General features: G+C 39.4%; 1 protein-coding gene across 9 annotated transcripts in view; it reads left to right on the top strand.

Moving 5' to 3' along the window:
* The window catches only part of PCNT (pericentrin), a 73,031-nt gene that overhangs the window by 12,058 nt on the left and 37,067 nt on the right, over positions 1-23,906 (top strand). For 4 of the 9 annotated variants that reach the window (XM_068196416.1, XM_068196417.1, XM_068196424.1 and 1 more), the window contains exons 6-27: positions 136-300; positions 599-3,061; positions 3,147-3,239; positions 3,451-3,627; positions 4,626-4,881; positions 6,675-6,733; positions 6,899-7,073; positions 7,663-7,799; positions 8,332-8,443; positions 9,349-9,381; positions 11,017-11,278; positions 11,518-11,605; positions 12,150-12,366; positions 13,257-13,495; positions 14,403-14,869; positions 16,050-16,626; positions 17,248-17,481; positions 18,432-18,596; positions 20,283-20,429; positions 20,967-21,118; positions 22,400-22,614; positions 23,089-23,315. In XM_068196416.1, the coding sequence (XP_068052517.1) occupies positions 136-300; positions 599-3,061; positions 3,147-3,239; positions 3,451-3,627; positions 4,626-4,881; positions 6,675-6,733; positions 6,899-7,073; positions 7,663-7,799; positions 8,332-8,443; positions 9,349-9,381; positions 11,017-11,278; positions 11,518-11,605; positions 12,150-12,366; positions 13,257-13,495; positions 14,403-14,869; positions 16,050-16,626; positions 17,248-17,481; positions 18,432-18,596; positions 20,283-20,429; positions 20,967-21,118; positions 22,400-22,614; positions 23,089-23,315 (6,660 nt within the window). The remainder of the gene's footprint in view (positions 1-135; positions 301-598; positions 3,062-3,146; positions 3,240-3,450; positions 3,628-4,625; positions 4,882-6,674; positions 6,734-6,898; positions 7,074-7,662; positions 7,800-8,331; positions 8,444-9,348; positions 9,382-11,016; positions 11,279-11,517; positions 11,606-12,149; positions 12,367-13,256; positions 13,496-14,402; positions 14,870-16,049; positions 16,627-17,247; positions 17,482-18,431; positions 18,597-20,282; positions 20,430-20,966; positions 21,119-22,399; positions 22,615-23,088; positions 23,316-23,906) is intronic. The other 5 variants (XM_068196420.1, XM_068196425.1, XM_068196421.1 and 2 more) reach the window with 4 other exon arrangements.

The following is a 23,906-nucleotide window of genomic DNA, read 5'->3' on the forward strand; positions in this document are numbered from 1 at the left end:
TCAGGATGATTTTGATTCCTTGAGAATGAAAGATTTAGGGTAAATCTGTAAATACACTTGCTTCCAGCGAGTCTTGTGTATGCGCTGTTTGGATATAAACTTTCTCCTGACTGTGAGTGCCTTTTATGTGTTCAGGTTACTGAGCTACTGAGGAGTAAAAGTCTCAGGAACAAGGAAGGTTTAGAAGCCCAGCAGCAGATGTCCTTCTTTCAGGATCGTCTCAGACAGCAAAATGCACACTTGGAGATACTGCGTGAGAAAGCACATGACCTGGAAGTACAGCTGGAGTCTTCTCAAAAGGTAAAAACATACCTTTTTTAAATTAAATTATTTCAGCTTCAGTGGTAACTTGAATTTGCTGCTGTGACATATTCTTGAAAAAAGTCTTTTTATATAGAAATAAATTTATAGGGATTGTGATGACTAATATATATTAATGAAACTACTTAATGTCTGGTTTCCTTTAAGAGTGTAACTAGTAGTGCCATAAATAGAAACCTTAAACTTAAATGTTGTTATTTCTGAATGCAAATTAAAAACATGAGGTTTAAGGAACTGAAATCATGGCTTATTTTATATGTAATGTTTTATTTTTAAGAATACCAAAGATAAAGAAAATCTGCTTGCCCAAATGGAAGAGGATATGAAAGATTCAATGCAAAAGCTACACAAAAGCATAGATGAAAAAGATCAATTTATTAAAAGTCTTCAAGATCTACTGACATCAGAAAGATCTGGCTTGTCTATACTACAGCACACACTTTCTCTCCGGGACTCAGAAATAACAGAATTAAAAAAAGAAATTGCTTTATCCAAAGTGAAAGAACAGCAACATATTGAAGAACTGAAAATCAGTCATGAGAATGATATTTGCAGACAGTTGGATAACTTGAGGAATGAGCTGGAGAAGTGCCACAGGAGAGAGATTGCAGAAGCCAAGCAGGTCTATGAAGAAGAAATTATTTTAAAATACAAAAATGAACTTGAACAGTTAAAGAAAGAACTCTGTGCTTTGAATTCTGAAGAACACATTCAGAATTTGAATGGCATAATAATTGACTTAAATGTAAGGCTTCGAGAATCTGAAATTAGTAAAGAAAATTTGAGGAAGAAACTTGAAAACCAACGAGAAGACTTTAAGAGGGAAAAATCTGAAATGGAAGCTAAATACAAGGATGTAATTGATGGCCTTAAGTATCAACTTTCGTATGCAGAAGAGCAAGTGAAGGAAGCCCAGCGATATAAAAAAGAAAAACAGTCCTTGAATGAAGAGATTCAGAAGCTGAATTCCTACATCCAGGAATTGAATGAAAAGCAACTTTATGAGGCTAAAAAAGCTATAGATGTAAGGCAAAAGCATGATGGAGAGATTGTCTCCCATAAAAAGTTACTGGAATTGAGGGAAAAACAGGTTCTATCAGGCATGTCTCAGTTGCAGGGAGTGGATCTTGAGGAGATGAGGGACAGAGCACGCCGGTCAGAAGGTGGAGATGAGCCAGTGCATCAGCCAGAACTGGAGTTCCAGTATGACTCCTCAAGGGATCAGTTAGAAGAAACAAAGAATTTAGAGATCACGAAGGATAATGGAAGTGGTGAAGGGGAGGACCTGTCTGAAGAACCCTTGTCAGAGCTGGGGCTTTTCAGTGGTGATGAAGGTATATTGGCTAAATACCTTGTTTCCACAGAAACTCCAGAAGACTCCTATGGCTCCAGCTCTTCGGAGGGCCATGCCATTGAAGAGGGCAGATGCAGTATGTATGGGTTAGACAACAGTGTGCTCCTAGAACCCAGCAGAGATTTTGAATCTTCTCCATTAAACTCTAGCCTTGAGGAGGGGACATGTCTTAGTGGCTTGGCTCATGACATTTTTGAAGGGGCAGAGGTGAGAGCAGAGGCCTTTGTTTCATGCGTGTCAGATGGCTCCCTGCAGCAAAACAGAATTGGAGACCATGGTGACATAGAGGATGATGAGATGTGTTTGCCAGAGAGACATCTGAAGCCAGCTGAGCTGCTCCATCAGGAGTCAGCCTTGGAAATGCCTTATCAGGACACCCAAGAAGCTGTTGGAAACCGGGAGAAAGCCATGTCTGAGCTCTCTCATATGCATGCAAAACTGGAGGGAGAGCAGGAAGCACAGATCCATTGTGAAAAAGAACTTCTCCAGAAAATGGAGAAGGAGAAAGAACTCGAAAATAAACACATGCTTCTAGTAAAGCAGCAGGGTGAGGATGGAGGCCAGCCATCTCTAACACAAGTGTCAAACCCCTCTGCCTGGCTAGAAAGGGTGAAAGACCTCCAGGAGGAAAGAGACATGTTGATGATGCAGCTGCAAACTCAGGAGCAGTTAGTGAGAGATGCTCAGGAGCAGAAAACAGCTTCTGATTTTGTGACAAATGAAGTGCAGGCTCTTTTTGGCCAGCAGCTGGCAGCTTTGCAAAGTCAAAGGGATGGGATGCAAAGCCAGCTTGATGCTCAGAAGGCTAAAAACCAGAGAATAGAAGAGCTGTTGAATCAGAAAACCATATCTGAAGAGGCATTGCTAAAAGAACTGGAGCTGCTCAAAACTGAAATCAATAATAAAGAACAAAATTTAGCACTTTTATTGAAGGAAAAAACAGCCTTAAGAGAGAGACTGTCCAGTGTGGAGGAGGATCTATTGAAAGCAGAAAAAGCACTAGCAGAGAATGCTATCATCATTCAGGACCTTGAGAAAAACATCCATGAGCTTAATGCTGAAATGAAAAACATCAAAGAAATACAGGAATGTGACAGACTGAGCTATGAATACAGGTTAAACCTCAGCAACCAAGAAGCTAATAAACTTACTGCTGAAATAAAGGAAAGGACTACTGAATACAGTGAGGAAAAAGGCCGGTTGACTGAAGAAATTGCCCAGTTGAAAAAGGCTCATTTGGAGCTCGAGGCTCGCTTGCAGGAGTCCTGTCAGGCTGCCCAGGAGGCTCAGTCCAAGATGGAGAAGCATTACAAAGAGGAAATGGATAAGATGGAAACTCAGCACCTTGCTGAATTAACTGAAGTGAGTTTGGCACACGAGAGAGAGGTAGGAAATCCTGAAAACTGCAGGAGTTGTGGGATTTCAGAATGCTTAAGGTAGCCATTGCAAATGTTTGTATACCTGTTTTCAGATTAAAGAGTTAAATGCTGAAATAAAAGACAAAGTGGAAGAACAACAGAAGTTGGAAGAAAAAAGAAAGGAAGAGATTGCTATAATAAAAAAGGTACATGCTGTAATTGGGTTTATTTTGGAAAAATAATTTTGCATTGTCATGTGATCAGTGTAAACATTTTGGAGACCTGAAAATCTATTTATTGTTTTTTTTCTGTGAAGTTTTTGATTTGGGGTCAGTAGGAGTGGAGAATTCTTGTTCCATAATTAGGGCTAAACAAGCATATTTTGAAGAAAGCTTTTCATCAGAGTATTCTCTGCAGGTTCATGAACGGGAGCACGATCGGGAAATCTCTGAGCTGGCTGCTAAACACTCAGAGGAAATGGAGAAGCTCCGTGCTGAACTAAAGGAGGAGCAGAGGCACCTTTTGGATGAGCTCCGGCAGCAAATGGCAGCCACACACAGAGCAGAACATGAGCAAGCTCAGCTCCAATCCCAGGTAAAAACAGGGAATCTCACAGTGACTTATATAGTTCTTAGCTGACTTGATGACCTCCAGCATACACAGAAATCAAGGAGCCTTCTCCTTAATTTTTCTGGATATTACACATGCTCTTTCACACGGTGCCACAGCCAAAGGAAGAGGAGTGTTCTCTTGGTGGGTGGTAGTAGATATACTTTAGAGGAGTTCTCCAGAATCTTCAATTTATATTATATTTTATTTATTTTATATATATATTAATATATATTTTAACATTAATTATATTTTAACATACATTCTGAAGAAAACTGGATGTTTAAATTGATGATTTTAAGAGAGAAAATACAGCTCTGTTAATTTTTTGTCTTGGCAAGTTTAACAAGTAAATTTTACAAAGTATATAAACCCTTTCCACTTTTTAATTATCCCACTATTAATAATTAGGAATGCTTTCTTGCTAAGCTGAAGTGTGAAAACATGACTTTTACTTCTATATATTTCCTGGGTTTTTGAATACTTCCACTAAATTTGAGTGGAAATGGAAAGAATAAATCTAGTGTTAGGTCTAATTATAACCTGTTGATACACTGGTTAGTTTACTTAATAATTGAGAAGTGGTGAATTTTATTTCTACTTTTCCAATATCATTTAGAACTTTACTTTGTTAATAAATTATAACCAACAGCAAACATAAGGAATTATTTCAATAGACAGTGATGAGCTGGGGTGAGCTTGTGTTCTGCTTTGATGTGAGGAAGTGGACAGATATAGGATATTTTGTAGGAAATTAAGAGTCAGGTAAGGAAAGCCTTTTACATTGCACTGAAAACATTCAAATCTCATTATAGCAGCTTATTTTAAGGGTTCTTTTAAGGGTTCTTGCCACAAAGAAATACTCTGCAAGTACAGAAGGGCAAAACTTAGATGTGTTTAACAGTCAAAACTGAAACTAGTCATGAAAAAGTGAGCACATTTCATTAGAGGGGAGGGAGAAACCCTTTTTTACTCCACTGCAGACACTGCACAGCCTTGAACTGGAAGCTTTACGCCTGACCTTAAACAATATGCACGCCTCTCAGCTGGAGCTTACGCAGTCCAACTTGAGGAAAGAGAAGGAGACTGCCCTCATGGAGCTGCGGGAGATGCTCAATGACAAACGTGCTCAGGAGGTAGCCATTCTGCAAAGCCGCCACCAGCTGGAGGGGGAGAGGATCAAAGAGCAGTGTCTGAAGGAAAAAGAAGACCTTGAGTCCAAGTATCAGCAAGAGCTAGGTATTAAAACTGGGGAATAACTATTTTCATCCTGCACAGATTCCTGTCTTGGTGTAGAGCTGGCCTGTGAATGACAGCTGGTGTTACCTCTAATATGGGCAGGACTGCCATGTGCAAGAGTGCATGTTTTATGTATGAAAATGAAGCTGTGCAGACCTAAGTTGAATTGTTCTTCATCTGTAAATTAGTGCTAAACTGAATTACTTTCTTTCAGGAGGCTTTAGACCAAGCTCTCATAAAGAACTTGATCAGTGCAAAGAGTAGAGCTCTTATCCCTTATGTTTTGTCAGGGTTTTTCTTGCCCTAAATCAGCACTCTGTTATCTTTCTGAGAAGATACCTGAATGCTTCCTGGCTTACCCTCTCAGTGTTAGGAAGGAGTTGAAAGGCTCAGTGAGAACCTGTAGCTGGGTGTCCTTTGAGCTGCACTTCCTATAAGACTGTATTTTGACATAAGCAAGAAGGCAGTTGCACCTCAAGGTACTGAAGGCCTGCTGATGATGCTCTTGGCATTGTTTGGGAGATTTCCTTCTTTCCAGGTCAGACCATTTTTGACCCGTATGGCAGAGCTTGAGGAATTTCTGGAGAAAGATGAATCTTGCAGCACCTCACTGAAGTTTAGAGAATCACAGGCTGGTTGAGGTGGAAGGGCTCTCTGGAGATCATCAAACCTCCTACTAGAGCAGGTTCACCCAGAGCAGTTTGCACAGGATTGTGTCCAGGCGTGTTTGGAATATCTGCAGAGAAGAAGGCTCCACAGCCTCTCTGGACGGTCTGTCACCCTCACAGTAAAGAAGCTTTTCCTTGTAGTCAGATGGATCCATGGGGAACACTGCTAGTTGCAGGCCTCCAGCTAGACTGCTCATCACATCCCTCTGAGCTCTGAAGTAAGGTTTAGAAACCATTCCTTTAGTTGTCCTTCCCTAAGAGAAAGAGAACGTTCATTTAAGGGTGTCTCTTTTTGACCTAAAAGTAGGAAGCCATTTGTTACCACCAGTAGTGTAGTGAGCTGATAGCACAGTGGGATCTGGGAGCAGGAGGAGGTCAAGATGCAGTTCTTAATATCAATGCTGTTAAGGTGTGTTTTACCAATGTAACTTAATACCAGTTTAATCTCTTAAGTTTTCCTTTCCCTTGGAAAGACTTGAAATAATGCTTGCATATTGTAAACTATTAAATATTATAAATAAGCCTAGGCAACGTGGCTGATAGGCCTTTACAGGGTTCCTGCAAATTAAAAAAGGGGCCAAACAAGAAGCTGGAATTAATCAAGGGAGGAGCTGGAGAGGAAGAATCTGTTGGTGTCAGTGATAACTGAGCAGAGAGTGGCATCTGTCTTGCAGTCTTTTTTTCCTAGACATTTGTAGAAGAAATTTGAAGTTTCCTACCTGCTGCTACTGGTAGGCTTTGTCTTTCTGGAGGTAATTCTGTGCTCATAGTGGTGTGCAGTGAAATGTTGAAATGATAGCAATAGTCATTTGAATTTGTATCTTTAGGGTCATTTTTCTTTTTAGCATCATGTTCTTTGTAGACTTAAGCAGGTTTTACTAATTAAATTGAACTTTACTTTCTGAGTTGTCTTTGCATCTGTAAGTTCTAGAATGCTTGTTTTCTAAAATGAAAGTGAACTGGTGGGATATAACAACAGCAGGTGTGGATAGAACCCGGCATCTTACCCTGCTCTATGCCTGCCCATTTAAGAGTTTGATGTTGAAGATTGTAATCTCATCCATATTTCTACTTACCATTTAATACCTTTTGTTTAAATTTATTAATAATTATTCTATTTCACAGTTGACCAGAGAAAGAAAATAGAATTGGAAATGGAAGAGACCCATGTCCAGGCATTAGAGGTACAAATTCTGTTCAAAAAAATAAAGCTTCTTTCAGAAAACAAGAGCTGGTACAAATCACAGATCTGCTAAACATTTATTGTAAACAACAAATAAATGGAGAAAAAAAATCATTAATTTACTAAATGTGTTTGCTGTAGTAAAATGCATGTTTTACTCTCTTAGACCCTCAAAAGAGACTGGGAATTAGAGTCTGATAGACGTTTACAAAACGTGTGTGAGGAGCTGTGTGAAAAACATCAGGCTGAGATGATTGCACTGCAGAAATCTCTGGAAATGGATTTGGAAAAAGTTAGAGCAGAGCTGGGACTTCTTTCTGTTGAGAATGTACAATCTAAAAGTAAGTATTATGCTCTGGGAGGCAGCTGTTTTATTGAACAGAGACATAGCTAAGTGGTTTTACCACATGTATAAAAGCAAATGCAAGCTGTATTTATGTAGTCTTATTCAAAAACTGGGACGATGACATGAGACTGTCTAGACAAGAGGTTGTAAATGAAAAATGGTTTGAAACCTGGATAGTATTGTTGCATTTTGACTTCCACAGAGATTGAGATGTGAGGTGAATATTAAAGGGAGGTGTTGTTTTGCTTCCATCTGAAAACCTGGTTGACAGTTGCTGAGTTAATCAAAACTGTGATTAATATTAATAGAAGCTTTTTCTAACAAAAAGTTGCATTTGGATTGTGGATAGTTAATGGAACAAATGGTTGTCTGTTGGCTAACTAACAGTGTGGGATGCAGAGAACTATGAAGCAGTGCATGAAAGTGTTTGACTTGCAAATACTTTACTGTTCAAGTGTTTCTGTGATTCCCTGAAAGCTAGTGCTTAAGCTAGAGACATGCATTTCTATTTGTGCTGCACAGAAGTTGTATAGGTTACTCATTAACTGGGATGAGGGAGTAACAGAACTAACTTTTGATTTTAGTGAAATGTATAGAATTGGAGAGGCAACACCAGTTAGCCATCACAAAATTACAAGAACAGCTGCAGGCTGAACATAATCAAATCCTAGAAGACATAAAGATGAAAAGCCAAGAAAAAGAACAGGATCTTCAGAAGGAGGTAAATTACATTTCTTTAGTAGTTCAGAGTAGTTGATTTCTCTTTATGTAGCAAAACCTAGACCATATACATATCATTTGGATTACCTGATTGTATTTAGGCATGTTATTGAAAAAGCCAAATGTATCATGCAGGTAAATACTCTGGGAGTATCCACAGGAGTTCAAAACCTTTTGGAATGCAGTTGCCTTTGTGTCATTTGCTGCCATCTCTTCATCTGTATTTATATTCCTAATTTTATTGTTCTCACTTTTTTTTTTTAATCTGGCTAATGCCTTATTTTCTTGCCAGTGAAGATACTTATGGCTTGAGGAACAAAGTCTTCCCTCTCAGAGGAGTGGGTATAATAGTTAAGAGGTGCTGCTACTCAGTTGCTCTGATACTGTCAGGGGCTGAGAGTGGTGTTGTCACTGTTTCCATCTAGCTCTGACAGAAGTGTCTCTTGCATGTAAAATAAACCCTGAGAACAAAATTGTTTAACAAGTTGTGGTGGGGTGGTTTTTTTTTTTTTTTTTTTTTTTTTTTTTGGTAGCTGGACCAGCTTCAGATCAAGCATGAACAACTCAAGGTTCAGTCACAAGAAGAAATCAGGCAGCTTTGGTCTCAGCTTGACAGTACCCGAGCAAATCGACTAGAGCTAAGTGGTATGTTCATAACTGACACATTTTATTTGTTCCTCTTCTTCATACAGAAGTATACATTATTGACACAAAATGCTTTTAGCTGAGTACCAGAAACATACAGGAAGGCCACAGTGTCAGTGGATTGTAGCCCAATGGTCTGTCTCTAGGCTGAGGTGAGTTAGTGCCAGATGACAGGTTCTGCAGTGTCAAAAAGCATGGTATGACTGTGGGGAAAAGCTTACTCCTGTGCTTTTCCTTTCCCCTCCCACTCCATTCCTGCACACTATAAAAATATTTAGTGAAAACAAAAGGTTTTTCATTGAAATGTCAAATTAAGTATCATGTAATTAAAAACTTGAGAAAATGCTGGTCAGTGCAATAACATACTCCTGTTTGTATTTGTGTTTCAAGACCCGGGTATATTAAATAAAACAGCCAGTTTTGCAGTGTAGTGGTTGGAGATGACACACTTTTGAAATAAAATACAACAGACATGTATAACACATTGAAGAACTTCTGTTCTTCAGAGAAAACCTAGAGACCATGACTCTGTCAGTGTTCTTATGTTGAGGCTCTAACATGAGGTTCTTGAGTTCTGCTGGGATAGTTAGAACAGAAGGCACATTTAACATACTTCAAATGCTGTTTCAGATATTCTGAATAATATAACTTTAGGTAGCTTTTGAACTGTGTTAGGGTTTTGTTTGGTTTGGTCATACACTAAATGAGTAATTTTTTTCTATTAGGCAGACTTTACCTTGACTATTTCATTTTGTTTTGATATTACAGTACATAGCACTTTATAGTATTTGCTGGAATTCTTCTCTGTAGCCCTAATCTTTAACATTTCACATGTCTTTCTATGTTTCTAATCATTCACAATCCCATTCTTTGGAACCCTTTCTGTTTCTTCATCTTTCCTGAAGGTGGTGAGACCAGAATGCAGGCCCACTGTCCAGGTGAGGATCTCTTTTGGTGTGTGAGATCTTAAAGGTGTTTTGTTTTACTCTGCTGTTCTTCATTTGAGTGCTGATTTCACCATGCATTTGTGTTGATGGCAGAATCCAAACCATACCAGCTGCATGATGGGATTGCTGCTCTGGTGTAAGAATGACATGCCAGTTCAAAACAATGAAACGCTTCTTGGGGTTAATTTTGTGCTAGTGGACTTTGCTGGTTAGGCAAAACCTGCCCATGTCAGATTGGACTTGCCTTGCCTGTCACATTGGTGGTGTTACTTGTCCCTTCTTGTCAATTGATTCCTCTGATCCCCGTGCCTGGCAGCTTCTCCCTTTGGAAGCAGGCTTAAACCATGGACTTACATTACAGAATCATGGAGTGGTTTGGGTTGGAAGGGACCCTAAAGCTCATCTTTAAGTCATGGCAGGGACACCTTCCATTATCCAAGCCCCATCCAACCTGGCCTTGAACACTTATTTCTTCTCTGACTCTTTCTGTTTGCATTTTCATTGTGAGCATTTTTTCATGCACGAGTGCATTCTTTGGTTTGGTACACAAAACCACATTGTGATAGTCAGTTGTGTTGCTCCTGGATGGCATCCTCCGTTTCCATCAATGTTTCCTAAATTTCTCCTGTGTAACATAAGCAACTGCTTTTCTTCAGACAAGTTGTTTCTTTTTAAGGAACTTCTCCAAGTTCCTTCTTCTTGAAATTTATTTCCCTCTTCAGTTGATTCTCTAGGGATTTAACTAACTTGAATTATTTGGAAACTTGAGCTATTGGGAGAGCTTATCTGTCTTGAGATTTTTTTTCCTTTTTACCTACCTTTTAATTTACTTAAATGTTACTGCTGCTTTAATACAGAAGGTGGGGAAGAAAGCTCTCAGAGGGCTAATGAAAAGGCTGCAGTGCTGGCCGTTGTTCTCACTCTCTGAAAGGAAGGCAGCTTGCTGAACCAGCCTTGGTAGCTGCTTTTTACTGCATTCCTGTTTTATTGGTTGATTCTTTTAATTCAGTCAGTTCAGCCTCTGAGCACATGATGGGTAGCAAACCATCATTAAAGTAATACAGAATTTATTTTATTTTCCTTCCTGTGATTTTTGATTTTCTGCACAGTTTATGCTCAATTTGATTTTTTTTTGATAGTTTTGCGTGGAGCAAATTAAATGTTCTTGAATAATTTATTGCTTCTGGGTGCTACAACAACAGCAAGGAGGTGTGAAGATTAAGCAATAGTGCAGGACTCAGCTTGTTGCCAGCCTAGTCCTGGACTGGGCAAGAAAAAGAGGAGAGCTAACTATGTTGGTGATTTTGATTCTTAGCATGAGGGTGGTTTCTCTGAATGTGTTGTAACTGAGAATGTCTTCTGAGGAAGGAATTTTTGTCTGTCAGAAGTTCATTTTTCCTATCTCATTGCTATTTCCAGTAAATGGTTCTTACCTCAACCTGTGATCTCTGCCGTTTGTCACTCCCATTGAGAAGGGAGTGGCTTGTGGTGTTTTTAGTGGAAATATTAATGGGACAATGCCATTCCTAAACCACTGACACTTGGCAACTAAATCTGATTTTTCACAGAATGACAGTCTAAAGATTTGTATTCTTAGTGCTTGTGTTGGTTTTGCCTCTGTTCCAGAGCTAAAAGAGCAGCTCCAGGCTCGAGCATCACGGGTAGAAGAAATTGAGTGTTTAAAACAGGAATTTGAACAGCAGCGTCAGCAGAGAAACAGGGAGCACGAAGCTGAGTTGGAACAACTGAGACTTTACTTTGAAAACAAGTTAATTGTTGCTGAAGAAAACTACAAAAAAGAGTTGGCTTTGTTGCAGAGACCGCAAGAGCTGACTGACTATCTGCTGCCAGAGTTGGAAATGAGTCAAGATCAAGCAAGGGACATCAGGTGATCTGTTCTTTTTTCTTTCATTTTGTGACAGCATGCTTCCATTTTATTGTTCTTTAGCATAAAAGATGATGTTAGCATCTAAACCTATTGGCATTGAGCATTAGGTCATGGCCCAGTCCTTAGCAGTTGTTACAGTTGCTCTGTGACTACTTTCAGTATTACACCATGTGTCATCAAGTAAATTTAACTTGATTCATGACATATCACAGTCTTAAACTTTAAAACCCTTTTCTCAGTTCTTCTGTCACACGTTTTGAAGAGACTGCTGAGAAAGAGAGAAGTGTTGCACTTGGTCAGCTAAACCAACAGCTTGAACAAGAACAGGTAGGATTTTTGATCTGTTACAAGTTCTACTGTTCTTTACATGACCTGTATGAAAATTGATGTCTGATTCCTAGCTCTTACAAAGAGTAAATTAATTTCAGATGTTTAGTAGGGCTTAATTATTTTTGACAAGAATTGTAAATTACAACTTTCAATAGCTCTCAGCCTCAGAGAGGCTGTAGAGAGGAACAGCTGAAACAGTGCTCTGTAATTTTATGTGCTGTTTGGGTTATCCTGTGCTAGGTAAGGAACTTATCAGTTCTTCTACACCAGTGTAGAATGCGTGGTATTTCTCTTTTCTATAGTTCTGGTAGTAATTGTGCCTGTCCTTGTTCTCTTCAAGCCAAGATGTTAATTGGCCCCTCTTAAATTTATGCCTCTATTTTCATGCACCTTGCTGTAACTGAAGATCTCAACATTTTTGCTCAACTTGTTTCAAGTTGACTAAGTGGTTGCAAAAGGAATTTTCCTTTCTCTCATTGGAAGGTTCTCACCATGGTATCTTAGAAGCTAAAGATCTCTTCCTAACCCTTTATTTCTGTAGGAAGAACTTGCCTGTTTGCAGCTACAACTTTCAGAACAACACAGGCATGAATTGGATTCCTTGAGATCCTCCCTTGCACTTCAGTATAAAGAGGACCTGATGAAAATGAAGATGGAACTGTCAGACAGATATGTAACAGAAATTGAGGCCTTGAAAAGAAAGCATGGTTTAGAACTTGAGCAGCTCCATGCCCAACTTTCAGAAGAACAGTCTAAAGGTAGGATGGTCTGACAGACTGGGAAGGGAAACAGTAAGCTGCTTGTGTGGCTTATATTTTTCTTTTAACAGGCTTATCTGAGGAAGTTTTCAACTTATTAGTTTACCCTAAACTATGGGGAACATTTAACAGATGTTAATCCCTTTCATCAAGCATTTATGGGCATGTTGAGTTGCACTTCTGAAGATATGGTGACCTGAAGTTGTTTATTCTGTAGTAAAAACTACTAGAACTGTGGAGCAGTTGCTAAATGAGCTGATCAGGTTTCCATTTTTGATGCCTAGAAGGGCACTGTCATACAAACATTTGGACTAACAATACATAACTTAGTTAGCTAATGTGACACACATGGTTGTAATTGTATTCCACTGTATGTTGGTTAAAAGGATTAGCAGAGCCTTTTGAATTTGCATTTATATTTCTTATCTTCAATTATTTATTTTTAATACTAGAGAGGATATCAAAACTGCTTAAATGAGAATGTTTAGAGATTGGTCCCATGTGACTTTTGGGGAAATGCCTTGTGTAAATGTGATGTGCAAAAGAGGAGATAAAACTTCCATAAATCTGCCATTACATTGCCCAGAAAGAAAGTCTGCTCCTCTGGCTGTTGCAGATAAGGAGAGAAGTCCTGCCACAGGTTTTATGATTATTCTGTGTGTGTTAATAGTGATAAATTCCCAAGATGGTGATAAAATGGAACAGAGTATAAATTCATCCAGTTAAGGGTTTCTCCTTGTCCTGTAGTTAGCATGGTTACTGATAAATTGCATAGCTGACAACATTCAGCTTTATTTCTGTGCATCAATAGGAGCTGTTAAAATAAATTTCAGAATGTCATTTTCTTGTCTGGCTTGGATTTTTCTTTCAGTTTTTTTTTTTCTTTCCAGAAATCACCAAGCTGTGTCTCCAGAGTGTTCAAAATGTAGCACGTCAGGTCGAGGTGGAGGTGGCTGAGCGAGTGTCTGTGTTGGAGGAAGAGCACAAAGCCAAGCTTGCTCTCTCCAACTCTGAGAAACAGCATATTGCAGAGCTCTCAGAGGAAATAAGGCATTTAAAGGAAGAGCTTATAAAACAAAAAGATTTTTCTGAGCAAAATGAAAAGCATCTGAAAGAAGAAATGGAAAAGGTAATTTCTACTACGGAGCTGTTTTGTGTAGAGTTGAGCAAGTTCCAGCCTGGTGGGAAGGCCAAGGGAGGGAAAGACAGCACTTGAATTTAAAAGTCCCTGCTTTGGAGGTAGCAGCTAAAGCTTTGAATGGACTTGCCTGGATAGACACAAATGTTGGAATACACTGCTGTTTTGGTGTAACTCTTGTACCTCAAAGTCTGAGAGCTGAGACAGTCATACATGGTACTGTCACTCTTACATGTGAAATCAGCTGTTCCAGCTGAGGATAAACTTGGAATAAATGGTAATTCATTGCTCAAATTGTTGCATATTTGAATGCTTATGAGAATTAGATGGGTGAAGCTCTTACTTATCAAGTCCTCCTTTCCACCCTTTTTAAAGAGCCATGGATATGTGTATCCTCTTGCAGGCTTAGAAACTGATGGAGAGAGCCAGAGACAGTCTTTTTTTTTTTTTTGCCTTCTGTCATGGAGCAATCATTTGCTGCTTTGGCTTCTCTTTTTGTGCTACATGCTTTTTATGTGACTTTCAAAAGGAGAAGTTTGAAAGGGATTTTTATTCATGACTAATATAAACACCTAAGATGCCCATAGCTGTATAAGTTAAACTCCTGAAAAGGTAAGTGTCCTCAAGAGGAATCAACATAGAGTACCATATTAATTCTGGAATTCTGCCTTAATTTTTTCTTATCTTCATAACCCAAATTAATTCTTAATAATGCATTGAATTTAATGCATGTCAGTTTATAAATTGTCATTTCAGCCTTACTTTCATTAGGAAGGTTTACTTCACTACAAGAATTTAATCTGTTGAAGACCTTAAATGTGTGAGAGTGTTCATTACATGCATTTCAGTTTGGTTTTGGTAGTTTATTCTTTTTTCTTTTAAATAATTGTCTTCACAGGTAAAATATAAAATTGCTGAGGATCACAAAAAGGAATTAAGAGAAGAAGTCCAGAAAATAGAGAACATGTACAAAGAAAAAGAGAAGAAATGGCAATGTGAAAATGAGGCCCAGAGAATCCTAGCAGAAGAGGAGTTATCACTATTGCGCATAGAACTGCAAACCAGAGCAGAGTCTGAGAAGCAGAACTTACAAAACCAGTTTGAACTCCGTGAAGCTGAAATGATTCAACTTCAAGATCACCAAGCTGCTAAAATTCTGGAGCTGGAGAAGCTGGTGAAGGAGCAGCAAAACAACTTGCAGCAGCTGGAGGACAGCCTTGCAGGTGCCCAGGCTGTGCAGAAAGCTCAGCAGCAATATGAAGCTGACCTGGAGGCAGCCAAAGCCCTCATGGCAAAAGAAATGGAAAAGGCCACACTCTGCCTGCAGGAAGAATGTGCACTGAAACTCCTGGAAGCACAAAACAAGTAAGTTTCCCTTAGAATTTCACTCATTGTTAGAGTTGCTTTGTCTTATTTTGGACTTAATGAGTGTTAGTGTAAGGTAGTCACTTGATGGCACTATCTGACTTAGACATGTAAAGCTTGCTGCCCCAGGGAACAGCAGTGCTGTCTCTTGTGATCTGCTGTAGATTTTGCTTTGTGTAAAGGCATTTCATCTAGTCTAGCAAACAAAATGTAGTCAAGTTTTGCCTGCTAAGAGTACAACACATCTGGAAATCATATACCAGCCTTGAAAGAGAAGTGTGATAGGGTATGTAAGTGGAAGAAATCTCTAAATGTTTTTAAACAATTGGAATGAATGTAAACAAGCTCTTCCTGGTGAACAAAGCTTGTGCAAACCATTGAATGCTGAGGTTGATGGGGCCCCCTTTGGTATTCTTTAGTTCTGGTTAGATGCCTGGAACCACTGTTCTTCCCCTTCCTACACCTGTTGTTTCAAGTGAATTAAGGGAAGTAAACAACCACTTGTTGGTATTTGTATGCTTTGCTTCAAATTTATCTCTTCTTCCCACCCCAAAAATATGTTCACTGGAGAAAGAATGACTGTAAGAAAGCACTGAAAGCAGCAACTTAACTTTTAGATAACTGGGGTTTTTTTTAGTTATTGGTGTCTGCATGCAAAAATACTGTAGTTACTGATTGCAGTGAAGGGCAGTACTTCAGGTACTAAATCTTCTGCATCAAGCTTTAAGCAGAACTCAGCTGGGTTTGGAGGAGCCCCCAGGTGTCCCACATACACCTCCACAGTGGTTTTATGCCAGATGTTTTTAGAGGTGTTTGTTATGACAGTTCATTTATTTGGAAACAACACATTTGAGATGTAGCAATGTGTACATCATGAGATACTGACGTGGCAGTATTTCTCAAATATATTTCTCTATATTTGTAAGTTAATAGGGGTGCCAGTTTCTGTAGTAATAACCAGATACTTCCAAGTGACATTGCAGAAACCTTTATGTGGCTATGAAATCATCATTGTGGCTTGCTTTGAATTTAGTTCTGTATTTGAAGCATCAAGTAAAACTTGTGGAGACCAAGTGAGGTCTATTTATTTTCCTTGGATTATTATTTATTAGCTCAACTGTCTTTAAAAAAAAGTGACTCTTTTGACAATAGTCTCTTAATTTTCTTGGAAATAATACAGGTTTATGGAGGAACACAAAGCAATGACTCAGAAATTCACAACTGAGCAAGAGATTCTTCTCCAAAAGCTGAAAGAGAAACATGTGGATGAGCTGGAACTCCAAAGTCAGCAGTTAGAGGAGAAGCATAAGCAGCAGATTTTGTCTCTGACAGCTGATTTTCAGGCAAAACATCAAGCTGAAATTGAGACACTTAAATCTACACTGGAAAGTAAACAGCAGATTCAGCTTGAAAGTTGTGTTGCTGAACTACAGACAAAGCATCAGGCCCAAATCGATGAGCTGGAGGTTAAACACTTATCAAATCTGGATTCCTTGGAGTCTTCCTACCTATCTGAAATTCAGACTATAAGAGATGAACACAGTCAGGCTCTGGAGAAGCTACAGCTGCAGCACAGGGAGCAGCTCCAAGAGCAGGACAAAATCCATCAGGCACAACTGCTTCAGGAGATTGAAATGCTGAAATTGAAGCATGCGGAAGAACTTCAGCTTTCCCAAAATAATTTGAAAATTGACCTAGCTACTGTTAATATGGGAAAGCTTAAAACCATGGCTCTTGAAGCAGAAGAAGCTCATAAGGTGAGTCAGAAAGCAAACCTGGCATAGGAGGTGGAATTTCATGACACATTGTGTGGGATCACCTTTTCCTTTGTTCTCAGGGGATATTTTCACAACCTCTTTGTGCCAGCACTGACACATTGTGTGTGGCCATATTATGAGCTGAAGCAGGAGACTCTAGCTGAAAATTAAATCCATCTGTTGCTTCCTGCCCCAAATGCTCAGTCTAATGAGTTTTCTGTATCGTTTGTGGAAAAGGCACAAATGAGGTATATCTTTTAATGTGTTTGGGATTGGAGGGTCTCCATTTTTGTGGCTCAGACCTTCTCTCCCTGGCAGAGCTATTGTGTAATTCTTCAGAAAGTGATTAGACCAAAGTAAATACAATTCTGGAGGTTAAGCCACATCTAGGAATCTCAAGATCCTTCCAAATAAGTAAGGATTTGCAAAACTTTTACTAGATAAGAAAAACAAACCCATTTAAATGTTTTGGAAAGTATGTATGCTCATCCTTCATGAAACAGTATTGTTCCTGTTTATTTTAAAAGCTTTGATACAGCAGGACATGTGCTTGACAAATGGGTTGCAAAGATAATTGTACTTATTTTTTTCCCTCCCCTTTTTAAATTAATGCTTACACAGGATGATCTGAACACAGCTCTTCGAAATCAGAGGCAGTTGCTGGAAGAAGAAAAACGTCTGGCTCTGGATCTGTTACGCGAGGAAGTGTTGCAGATGGAGGAGAAGCACAGGAAAGCACTCCAAGAGCTTCAGGATCTTCATGAGGCAGATATTAGGAAACATAAGGAAGAGTACTCCAGGGAGTTGGAAGAAGAACTGGGGAAACTAAAAGCACAGCATGAATGTGAGCAAGAGGTCAGAATGCTGCTAATACCTAAACCCAGAACAATCCATGTTTTATCATAAAGTAAATTCAGTTTTATTAAGCTTAGAAAGAAGGCTGTACATCTAGATGGTTTTGGAATTTTTTAAATAGTGCTAACAATAAGAGATCGTAATCTGACTTCTGCAGATGCAAGCAGCCACTAGTGTTATATATTACACTCAAATAGTAGGAAAAGTCACAAACAAAATGAGCTTTATCCAGCTATAACCACAGAATACATGAAGTTAAAATATTTCTAACTTCTGCTTTTTCACTTACTAAATTGAAAATTTGATAATGTTCCAAATGACTCTTAAATCACTTTTAGAAGAATAGATTGCCTGAGGAGGAAGTTTCATTAGTTTCCTGGGAGGTTCTAATGGTGATTCAGTCTTCAAGCACATTATCCTAGAAATAGGATTTGTCTATTTTCATGTCTACAGTGACTCTTCATAGAGAGAATAGTAGGAAAAACCCTAGATGACCAAAAATCTCTCAAACCTTTCACTATTGTATGCCAGGATAATTGCTTTAAATAGAGATGCATAATGCTTGCTCCCATTTGAGCAAAGGAAATCGCATCTTAACAAAATATGCTCTCCCTTTGTTTCTCTCCCCCTTTTTCCTCTTGATTTTTTTAAATTTCTTTTAGGGAAGTGTCTGTTGGAAAGAGTAAATTGGGAATACTTTGTTAGTCTGACCCGATGGACTCATGAATACGGGAGATACTTGATACCTAATGGCTGGTTGCTTATCTATTTTTATCAACCTGTTTTTTTCTCTACTCAGCATGATGATAGACAGCAGCCCTGTATGACCTTGAGGATTGTGGATGTACTCTTCAGAATTTGGTTTAGCTTGATGGGTTTGGTTTGGTTTCATTTCTTCCTTAATTCTAACACTGTAGCTAAAATATTTTATATTCCTTCCTTATCTGCAGCTGTATGCTTCTGCATCAGCTTCTGAAGTAAAATCTGTGAGAGCAGCTCTTCTGGCTCAATTTGAGGAGGTAAAATTGAAGCAGCAGCTTCAGTTCCAGGAGGAGATTGAGCTGTTGAAGTGTCAGTCAGAGGTGCTGCTGGAACAGCAGATTGCACAGTTGAAGGTAGGCTCTGGTGAAAATGCTCTTCTGAGTAAGCACTGGGAGTGTGTTTTGCTGAAGAAGAGCAATTGGTGTAAGATTTTTTTGTTCTTCAGCCTCTAAAAGGCACTCTGAGTAAGATCTCTCCCATGCTTCACAATGTTAGAGCTAGAAAAACAGCACTGGAAATAAAGCAGTGTTCTGTGAGAAATTGTCTTTACCACAGGGTTGTCTTAAAGTCCTGAACTGGATATGAAGTGTCCTTCAGCCAAAACCAAAACAATCAGTGGAACATGCTCTAAGCAGCATGCCTTGTGTACATGTTCAGTTTGTCATTTGAGACCTTTTCTTCTTAGTGTCTGCAGAGACTGTGCCCTTGGCCTATCCTCCCACATCTACTGCACATACTGTAGCTGTGTGGCAAAATACTCAGTATTATCTAGGCTTTTACCAAGTGTGTGATGGCAGTGAACTCTTGGTCTATGAAATACTTTGTTGTTACTCTTGTTATTAATCTCTGCTTTCATTGATTCACCATGATAAACGTCATGATAAGCATTTTCAAGATGTTTCCTGCCTTTGGCCCTCTGTGTAGTCCTGATCACTGTTTGACCTCTCTCTCTGGCTGCTGCAGCTGTCTTTTGAAACAGAGGGCACAAGCGTGTCCTGAAAAGCTGCTGCAGGTATATTTGGCACTGCTGTCCTCAGCTGAACCCCAGGCTTCAGCCCACAGAAGCTGGGACTGGACTGAGGGTTATGCAGAAACTCCAGAGGTGATCCCTGCTTTCTTCTCTTATGCTGCTTTAATTAGCATTTGCGACACCAGAAACCTCACTTTCTGTTGAAACTTTTCCAGGGCTAATTCTCCTGCTGGTGCAGCTGTCTATGGATTCAGCTGGGTTTTTTGCCGCATGTACTTGCTAACCAGAGTTTTGTCCCAGAAGAGACTGGCTGGATCTCTTTGCAGTGTCAGACTGAGCTGTATTGTGGGCTGATACAGGTTTTACAGCAAGCCTTTCCCTTCCCACTCCCTTGTGTTGATTATGCAGTTCTCTTCATGCCAGCCTGTTCCCTTGGTTTCTTCCCTCTGCCTCCCTAGCAGATTTGAGGCATTCAGAATTGCTGTCTGTGCTCTGACTTACTCTCTAAGTGCTTCTGAGAAGAACAAGCAGGCTGCTTCAGAGATTTTGTCCACAAATGCCATGTTCTAGGCCAAGGAAAGTCATCCCACCCCTTTGTGTCAGCCCATTTTTACCTTCCTAGCTGCTAGAGCATGGGGCAAAGACTGGCTCAGTCTTCTGCACAGGATCCATATCAGCTCAGGTGACTGCAGGTCTTCTGCTCTGAAGTCTTATTTCTTGCCATGGGGAAAAAATGTTATCTTGACTTCCAATGTAAAAAATAGGTGTAGTGTATTGGTGTTCATAGATAAAATTGTGCCTCATCAGTACTGTGTACAGAGGGACAGTCACTGCCCTAGTTCTGCTGGCCACGCTATTTTTGATTTTGATTACAGTTTCAGCATAATTTTCTTGTTTGGAGGTGTTGATGTATAAATTAATGCTTGTTATTCTGAGAGGCAAAATGTATACTTCTAAAGAATACAGAAAAAATACAGGGGATGTTTGAGGGTTTTTTTGGAGGATGGTGGTGGTGTTTGGGCATTTTTTTTCTTCTCTCTGTAAATCCAAATATATGTGATTTATGCAGGATGAATTTGAAGCTGAAAAAAAGGCATCACTGCATGACAAGGAGCAGATGTTGATTCAGGAGAGAGAGAAGGTGCAAGCTGCTCACCAAAAGGAACAAGAAATGTTATCAGCCCAGCTGCAGGAAAGAGCAGCAATAATTAACCAGGTGTGGAGAAAATACTTTAAACCTTGATTTTAAATGTGCTTTAGGGGTTGTGTTTTAGCACAGGGCTCTCTGCTTCAATGTGTATATAGAGGGACTGCAGGTATAATTCTTGTGGTATGTTAGACTAGGGGGAAACAGAGTAACACTAAGAATTTCCTGTCTGGGAATGCCTTACTCTTTCCAGCTCTTCTTGTAGGACTTGATGAGGGATGAGAATGTTGGCATGGGAGCAGAATGCTTTTCTGTTTTTGCAGTGTTCTCCCAAATAGATATTTTGACTTATTTGCTAGCTTACTTATGAGACAGAGTTTCTAAGACAATGGCAGTAATTTGTCTGGAGGTGGGGGTGGGCAGATACATACAAATGTGTATTTTTATTTATATGTAATCATATGTTTTAATCTGGTATGGGTATCATCTGAAAAAGTAAATATTAGTGGAGAAGTAATTTTTCAAGAAATTTGTTTTCAGATAGTTTATAAAGCAAAGTCTAGGTGAAATTGTTGACTCTGTTGTGTTGTCACTGTACTTCCACAGCTGGAAAAGAAAGTGGCCTCTTTAAAGCATGAAATAGGGGAGACCAACTCTCAACTGGAGACACTCCTTCAGTGGCGGGGCAGGGAAAACCAAGAAGGAGGAAATTTGGTGGCCTTGCTGAGGTCTGATATTGAGCAGTCCAAAGAGGAAAGGTTTGTTACATAATGCTTAGTGCTTGGGGTTTTTCTATTTTCTTGTTTTCTCACTTATCTTAAAGAAATCAATAACTAGGCAAAACTAAGCCAGCTCAAAATAGAAGTGTTGGGGATGATATATTGCTTTTATTTGTAAATGATTTTGAGGTTTTTTAAATTATCAACCTATTCTGACATGAAGAGCAAGTTGGGTTTTTTTTCTTGCTCTTTCTTTCAGTGTGCTGAAGACTTTGGTGTTTTGGGGTTTCCGCTGTCTCTAATCTTGGAAAAATCTAAAAAAATGGAGAGAGGTTCTGTGACCAAGAGGCTTTCAGATAGAGGGGATTGGTTTGACATGTCATGGGGATGTATGGATTAGAGAAGCTGTCATGTTGAATAAGCTTCTAGAATTCCCTCTCATCTTTCAGAAACTGGCTTAGTGTTCATTTTAAAACTAAAATATTTTCATAAGTAGAAAATGAGCTTTTGTTGTCAGGTCTGCCAGAGCACCCTCTAGTTATTTTGATGTCACTGATACTGTAGTAGTAGACTCCTTGCTCCTCCTACTGTAGTAGTGTCTTCCTTGCTGGTGCTTCCACAGGTATGGAAGGCTGAGATGCTTGTGACTGTAGTGTGATCTGCCTGTGGAGATGACAAAGGTGTTTTGCTGTGATGCCTCAGGTTTTAGCTTTTATAATTTTCAGATTCTGTGCTACTTTAGTGTGCACTTCTGAACTTCATATTAAGGGATGGTGAGCTCTCTTCACAGAGTAGGGAGACAAAACAATTCCTTCTCCAGCTGGTGACCAAGGACAAATGATCCAAATCTCAGGCCCAAGAGCATCAACAATGTGGGCTGAAGAGAGAAAAACAAGGAGGATGGGACTTCATAACCTAAAGCTGTAATTGCACAATTAACTCCAATATGCAAATGGAGCAGAACTTATAAAAGTGAGAAACCCCGTGACCAGTTGTCCATTTTGTAACCATTTGGGTTCATCTTGGGTGTAGCCCTGGCTGGGCTCTTGTGCTGCCCAAGGTGGATCCATTGAGGAGATCCTTTTAATAAATCCCTGCTTTATTATTTAACTCCATCTAGCCTTAGCCTTGACAAGGCATCAGCTATGCCAGCTCTTTAAAAATGCCCTGGTTTTTGTGAGTCGTCTGAGTGATCTTCACTGATAACTGCCCAACCATGGCAGATACCCATTTTAGACTGTCAGGTTTAAAGCAGGTTCCAAGTGTCTTTCAAATCAAGTACATACAATTTTTCAAATGTTCAATATGCTTTTGTTCTAGGGAAAAACTGCGTGAATCTTATCAGCACGTTTTGAAACTGCTTATGGAAGTGGTGAAGGCCACAGTAGTTATTGAGGACCTTATCTGTAGCAAGATTGGTCTTTGCCTTGATGACAGTCTGGCTCCTGGAGATTCTAAAGAAGCTCAGAGTATTATGGAAGAAATGGGATTCATGAAGTATTTCAAAGCCAAAGAAAACCATCACCTAGAAAAAGGTGAGTACAAATCAGCAAATCTGGATGTAGTTAATTCATATTCTTGAAAACTGCCTTTTCATATCCTTTTGTTTGGATGAAGAAACGAAAGAGAAAGGAAAAGAGAATGGAAAGAGAATCTCTTTTTGCAATGTTTGTGTCTTTCAAAGTTGGTCCACACTTTAAATAGTGTCTACCAATGTTCTCTCAGTTTATTTATTTTAGTGGTGCAACTACTAGAATGGTGTTAGAAAAGCTTGGATAGATTATGGGGCAGGAAAGATGGATTTGGTGAATGCAGAGTTCCAGGTCCCGAGGGATAGCACAAGATTGACAAACCTTGTGAAAAACCCTCATGATTTTTCAACATTGAGTTGTTGATAGGTCCAAGTTTTCATCTTGTAGTGCATGTCCAGGACCATGTCACTGCCTGATGTCAGTTTTCTGGGTGACCAGTTTTGTGCCTAGCTGTCACTTTTCTGTGTTTTTCAATAGCTTCCTTGCTTTCAGTAGAGGAGCTGCTTGATGAAACTCTCACAGAACACAACCAGCTGTCTCCAGGGACTGACGAGGTGTCTGAGTTGAGCCAATACTTATGTGAAAGTGTTTTTGCAAAGCCAGAATTGGCGTGTGAAAGTGAAGAAGCGATACTGAAAATTTGTCATCGTTTGCGCACTGCAGTGGAGAGACTTCTGGAGCTGGTTACAGAGTCAACTAAACAAGTAAAGCTTTTTCATCCGTGCAGAGTCACCCTAGTCTAGTGGGAGATGTCCCTGCTCATGGCAGGGGTTTGGAACTAGCTGGTCTTTAAAGGTCCCTTTCAAATCAAACCATTCCAGGATTTTGTGTATAACACTGAAAATGCGAAATCAGTTTTGAGTCTGTGTATTTAACCTTTTAACAGATCCTTTGGGAAGGCAATAGATTGGTCACCTTAAATAGATTTAAAATAGGATTTTAAATTCATTTGGCAACTTCAGGAAACCAGGAGTTTTTTTTGAGGGGGTTTTATCACATTTCACACTGATGCCTTTTCAACACTGATAAGCAGGTTCAGGAAAACTCAGTCCAATGTCAAAATGCTTGGGGAAACAAAGATCCTTTTAATTATATGCTGCTTTAATTGTGACAAAAGGAGATGCACTCAGTATCATAAAAGAACTTTGCAGTGTCTAGACTGTACATCTGGGGTAGATGCACAAGCACTGTATACATCTGAGGATTTAATTTAGTGTGATAACAATTCGTTTGTTGGGTAAGGAAGTCCCTAATTGAAGAGAAGACGGGGAAGGGAAAAACATGTCTGAAATTAA

Source organism: Anomalospiza imberbis, chromosome 7 (genome assembly GCF_031753505.1).
Source record: "Anomalospiza imberbis isolate Cuckoo-Finch-1a 21T00152 chromosome 7, ASM3175350v1, whole genome shotgun sequence".
NCBI classification, from domain to species: Eukaryota; Metazoa; Chordata; class Aves; order Passeriformes; family Viduidae; genus Anomalospiza; species Anomalospiza imberbis.